At 51.1% G+C, this 5,982-nt stretch overlaps 1 protein-coding gene and 1 pseudogene across 3 annotated transcripts in view; one reads left to right on the top strand and one right to left on the bottom strand.

Annotated features, from left to right (window-relative positions):
• Nucleotides 1-5,554, bottom strand: part of Pinlyp (phospholipase A2 inhibitor and LY6/PLAUR domain containing) — a 6,534-nt gene extending 980 nt beyond the window's left edge. Inside the window, exons 1-3 of one of the 3 annotated variants that reach the window (XM_050127111.1) lie at nt 5,128-5,554; nt 4,542-4,689; nt 3,528-3,644 (exon numbers count right to left, since the gene is read on the bottom strand). In XM_050127111.1, coding sequence (XP_049983068.1) covers nt 3,528-3,644; nt 4,542-4,611 — 187 coding nt within the window. In that variant the 5' untranslated portion in view covers nt 4,612-4,689; nt 5,128-5,554. The other 2 variants (XM_050127112.1, XM_050127113.1) reach the window with 2 other exon arrangements.
• On the top strand, nt 182-1,364 carry LOC126491417 (proteasome subunit alpha type-3-like; annotated as a pseudogene).
• Nucleotides 5,555-5,982: the final 428 nt, after the last annotated feature.

The following is a 5,982-nucleotide window of genomic DNA, read 5'->3' as shown; positions in this document are numbered from 1 at the left end:
CCCCCCCCCCCCCCCTCTCACACACACGCAAACTAGGGCTGGAGAGATGGCTCCTGAGTCAGGAGCACTTGCGCTGTTCTAGAGGACCCAAGGTTGGTTCCCAGTTCCCACTTCTAAGTCTACAACTGTAGTTCCAGGGATCTGTTGCCCTCTTCTGGCCTCCTTGGGTATCTGCGCTTACATGCACATACAAACAGGTAGATGCAAGTACACATACACATAAAATAATGTTTTTGAGACAGAGTCTCACTATGTACTCTGGCTTCCCTGGAACTCTGTAGACCAGGATGGCCTAGAACTCAATGAGATCCACCTGTTTCTGTCTCCTGAGTCCTGGGATTAAAGGCCTACACCACCACACCCATCTAAAATAAGTATATTTTTACAAGGTGTGTGTATGACTTCAGGCCTGGAAGTGCTCCTCGGCCCCCTGGTTAGCACCATGCGCTCCTCTGGCACTGGGTGACCTGCCAGCCTCTCCATTCTCTCCCAGTGGAGGAGTTTTCTGAGTTGAGAATGCCCCGAAGGCTGTGGGAACAGTAGGGAGTAGATGGAAAGACAGTGTTGTCTTTGGGGTAGGAAAGCTAGTGTCCTCTAAACCTGTGGAGAAGGCTTCAAAACATGCCCTTTTCACGTTGATTGACATGTTGGAATGGTGGCAGCAGGTCTACTGGCAGACACTTGCTCGTTAGCAGACATAGCAAGAGAAGAAGTGTCCAACTTGATATCTAATGCGGCTGTAACATTCCTTTTAAACATCTTGCCGGCAGAGTGGCTATGCACACACACACACACACACACAAACACACGTTACAGCGCTGTTGGACCTTTGGGCTGTAGCTTCTTGGTAGGGTCTTAAGGTTTGCACCACAGCACACAGCTCTATGTGACTGAACCATTAGGCCTTTCACACGGTTATTGGCAAAGCCAGGCAAGCCTCAGAGATAGAAATAGAAGATCTTCAAGGGAAAGAAATGATTTGCTGTGATGTAGTTAAGTTGCAAAAATAAATAGTACATGATGAAGTTAGGGATAGAGCGTTTGAACTTGAGCTCAGCTGGGTTGGCGAATGAACTAAAGGAAGACATGAAATTGTTCCAAAAGATGTAAGGCGGGGAGGGCAGGCGGTGGCTGCAGACGCCTTTAATCCCAGCACTTGGGAGGCAGAGGCAGTGGATCTCTGTGAGTTCGAGGCCAGCCTGCTCTGTAGAGTGAGTTCTAGGACAGCTAGGGCTGTTACATAGAGAAACCCTGTCTTAAAAAACAAAAACAAACAAACAAACAAAAATGTAAGTAAGGAAACAGAGAACTATGCCATGGAATCTTTGAAGGGAGAAGATGAGCCAGATGGTGACAATCCATAGTGTTCTCGTCACCACCTCTTCTGGTTTTCACTTCTGTGACTGTCCCCTGTGACTAGCACCATGGACCATACATACACACTAACCAATTTTCATTAAATTTTGTCTATAGATACATACACTATATATATATGCATATATATATAGTGTATGTATGTGCACACGTGCCCCCAGTGAATGTGCTAAGAGTTCTCAGCGGTCAGTTCTTTTCCGCCATCTTGCAGGATGAGGCATCAAATTCAGTGCTCCGCACCAGACCCTCTACCTGCTGAGAGGTCTCGCTGGCCCTATAGCAGCTCAGAAAGGTCACATTCACAATCTGCCTGGTGTCCGAGGCTGGTAGGTAGCTCCCCTGCTTGTCTGACTGGGTTCCTTCACCCATGCACTGAGGATACAAGTCCTTCCCGAGCCACCTGAGGCTACCCCTGTGTGAGGTGGACTTTCCCCACCTTCTGTGAAGTTTCAAACCTGCGACAAATGGCTGAAGGCCTATTCAACATAACAAAGCTGGTCCTGGCCGCCAGGTTCTCCCAGCATCCCTCAGTCCCTGCCTGTTACAGGGCATGGCTGACATAGCCCCAATCCTGAACTCTCCAGCCCAGCGGCTCTTCCCTCTTTACTCCAGACATTTTGGTACCCCTTCCTAGTCTCCTGGCTGCTGCACCTGGTTCCTCTCACTCCCTTCTGGCTTACAGTCCTCCAGTCCTCCCACGTTCTTCCCTGGCCACCTTCCTCCTCTCTCACTGCAACTGCAGGGGTATTTCCCTGCCCTCACAGATGATGGCTCAATAGGTAAAGGTGCCTGCCACTATGTCTCACGTCCTGAGTTCGATCTCTGAGACCCACGTGGTAGAAAGAGAATTGATTCCTCCATCAGCTATTCTCTGACCTATACACATATACACATACATACACACATATGCACATACACACATACACACACATGCACATACACACATATGCACATACTCACAAACACATATGCGAGTGTGCCACAACACACACTTTTTAATGTTAAAAGAGATCAACGACATGACTCTCATTTGTTCCTGGAACTAAGGCTCTCTTTCCACCAACGACGAACACACCCCACTATTCTCTGTCTCTTCTTCCTCTCTGAGGTCTGGGGTGCTCTTTTTGATTGAGGCCGGGTCCCCTCTCCCATTGTACTTCTGAGCCTCCCCACTCCTTCCTCTCGCTCCCCAGTCCTCTTCCTTGCCTTTTCTGCTCCCCCTTTCTTTTCTCCCCTTTCTTCCCTCTTCCCCTCCTTCTACTTCCTCTCTCTCCCTCCCTTCCACCTATTTTCCCCCTTGTTTTTGTTTGTTTTAAAGTTGGGATCTTGTTCTATAGCCCAGCTGGTTGGTCTTGGACTCCTAAGTATCCTCCTGCTCCCCACCCCTCCCCGACATCTCTACTTTCTCCAGATGTATTGACTCCATTCCTTAGGGTTACAGTCCCCTTCCAGTCAGGTTTCTGTTCCCCTAACCCTAATACCATCTGTCTCCCTTCCTGGCTCTCCAGGTTTCTGTCCCACCGTCCAGTTAAGAGCATCAACTGCCCTTCCAGCAGAGTTCAGCTCACATCGCCGGTACCTCACATCTGCCTGGAACTTTTGACCTTCACCTCCCACCTCCCAAGCACTGCTCTCACTTGCATAATGCCTCCCCCATGCACGTAATTACAAGTAAAAACATTAAAAAAAAAAGACTCTTTGCTTCCGGCTAGTTTCCCGTGTCCCCTCATTTTTCCCTCAGCAGCTACCCCCCCCCCGTTTTATTTTATGTGTATGTGTATTTAGCCTGCCTGTATGTAAGTGCACTACAAGTATGCAGTGCCAGTGGGGGCCAGACAGGGGCGTCTGATCCCCTAGAATTTTAGTTAATAGGACCATTGTGAGCCACCTTGCTGGGAATTGAACAGAGGTCCCCTGCATGGGCAGCCGGTGCTCTTGACTGCTGCCTCATCTCTCCATCCTCCCATATTCCCTTGTTCAGGACACGCTCAGTTTCAGAATCTCCGACCATAGCGTTTTCTAACACACCACATCTCTCCCACCTCTTTCTTCCCACAACTCCTTGTAACCATCCCCCATAGATGGGGTAGTATCTTCTACCATGAAGGTACCCATCCCTCCCGACCCTTTTGGCCGAAGCCACACCCTCCTACTTGTGCTGGACTCGCCCACAAGAACCACGCATGCGTCTTTGTCGGCATCACAGGTCTTCATTTTCCCGCTGCATGTGTGTCCCGAGCCCTTACACACTTCACAGCTTAGAGGGCACCCTGCAGCGAGGAGAGCAAAGAACAGGGTGTATGGCCATGGCTGGGATGGTCTTCAGACCATGATTTGGGCTTTGGAGCTCACAGGAGAGATGACTTTGGAGGAGGGACTAGGGTCTTCCTGGTTTTTCGTGGGTGGGGCACTGAGAACTGTCCAGGCAATTGTCCGGAGTCTGACGAGGAAGCGGTGGCCATGCCAGCCAAGTGGCTTCCAGGGCGGGAAGTGACTCCACCACAGAGCCTGTTTCACTAAATAATTACAAGGCTTGGGGACTTGGGACGCCAGGGTCCTCTGAGCACTCTCAGAGGCAGGGAGGGGTCGTGGCAGAGTTTTCTATGGGGCTTTTGTAAAATTTCAGGTCCAGCTGGTTCCCAGGGTGTGAACTCACTTCCCTGAAGGTAACACAGAAGTCTGGGAACTCAGGCAGGGGTACCTGACTCTGAGGTCTGGGTCCTAAGTCAAAGCGGGAGACTGAGGTCCAGACTTCATTCCTGAAAGAGGAGGAACCCAGCCATCTGGGTTCCAGGGACAGTGAAGCTGGCTTGGGAATGCTGAAGGCCTGAATTCTTCTAAGTCCAGACAGAAAGAACACTTCTGTCTGTTCTTACTAATTAGTTACGTTTTAAAGATTTTCTCTAATCGCCAGGTCTCATCTGATTTTCCCAGAATTCAGATGCAATGTTTTGAGTCTCTTCCTAACGCCCATCAAGCCTTCTCAGACCCAGGCTTTCTTCTCCTTACTCCCTGTCCATCCTTCATGAATCTGATTTTTCAGGCTCTCTCTCTCTCTCTCTCTCTCTCTCTCTCTCTCTCTCTCTCTCTCTCTCTCTCTCTCTCTCTCACCTTGCCTAGTGCCCTCTGAGACCCCAGGAAGGAGGCCAGGTCCCTTCGCCACTTACCGAGACCCAAGAGGGTGCAGAGCAGTGCAAAAGCCAGCAGGAAGGTCCTGTGTCTTCTAGACAGCCTCATGGTGTGTGAACCTGGCAGTCCCAGGTCCTCTGCCCTTATAGGAAGCGGGGCAAGGGCGGGTCTGGTCCCACCTTCACCCTGGGGTGAGAAATAGCTGAGGTCAGAACCCATGGCAGTCCTCCACAGCCTCCAGGTTGGAGTCATGGAGCCAGCATCCCATAAGAAAACTGAACATCTTCGACCCAACCCCTTCCTGCACCAGCACCTAAGGTCTTTAGATTGCCAGTGTCTTCTTCCACCTGGACCCAGAAGCTCACTTACATCTTACATGTTTTTTTCCCTCCCCTCCCTCTTTTTTTTTTTTTTTAACCTAAGGTTGGAGTTGGGTCACTTGATTCCCTGAGGGTGCAGGGCAACTTCGGAGACTGGCATCCCCTCTTTTCTTTTCCCAAGGAGGCGCCCAGCGTGGGTTGGGTCCTAACCTAGGAGCGCCCAGCATGTCTAGGCCCGTCTTGCGGAGGCCGGACGCCCTGTCAACTTTTCCTTTCCCTTTGGTGAGCCCGCCCTCACACTCACTCTTCTGTATTAGAGCTGTGTCCAGCTCCAACCCTTCCCAGGGATGTGCCCCTGGGTCTTGAGGGGACCGAACAGAAGAGAGCCTGTCAGAGATGGGCGAGGATGGAGACCAATGCTCACAGAGCATTGGGAAAGCGAGGCTTTTGTGCGAGCATGCTAGCCTGTGCGCGCGAGCGCGTGTAGATGATGCATAATTTGTATTTAAGATTGTTCTCCCGCTTTTGGTGTAAGATCAAGAGCTAACATAGGTCTGAGAGCTCTCTGCAACCTATTATCTCTCTCTCTCTCTCTCTCTCTCTGTGTGTGTGTGTGTGTGTGTGTGTGTGCGCGCGCGCGCGCGCGCGTGCTGGGAACATGTTTTGTGTTTTATTTAAGATCTTTCTTCCTCTCTCTTGGTCTCAGGCCAAGGGCTAAGAAAGGTCTGAGATCTCCGTCTTATCATCTGTCTGTCTCGGTGCGCTCGCCTATGTGTGTGCGCGTCCGTCTGTCTTTCTGTCTGTGTTTTGAGCGAGAAGGGAAACAGAGCGTGTCCGCAACAACAGGTGGAAGGGATCATATTGCAAGCAGGATGCAGCCTCTGGGAAACTCTCAGCAAACCCCGGCGTTTCTAAGGCTTCGGTTTGGTTGGTAACCACACGGTCCAATGAGCAGAGCAAGCTCTACGTAAGACCCAATCACTGAGGCCGCTCCTGTTGCTAGGCTCCCAGAAAGCCGGGTCCCTACGTCATCGAGAAGCGAGGCCTGAGAGTGGTGGGGTCAGAGAAAGGCGGGGCCGGAGGAAAAGCTTGTTGCTAAGGGGACCCGGCGCCTCGCTTTGGCGAAGTCCATCCGAGCATGCGCAGTGTCGACGCGCGC

Source organism: Alexandromys fortis, unplaced genomic scaffold (assembly GCF_014885135.2).
Source record: "Alexandromys fortis isolate MF-2015 unplaced genomic scaffold, M_Fortis_MF-2015_v1.1 scaffold_262, whole genome shotgun sequence".
Lineage (NCBI taxonomy): Eukaryota > Metazoa > Chordata > Mammalia > Rodentia > Cricetidae > Alexandromys > Alexandromys fortis.
The sequence above is the reverse complement of the archived record's forward strand: the minus strand, read 5'-3'. Positions and strand labels throughout refer to the sequence as shown.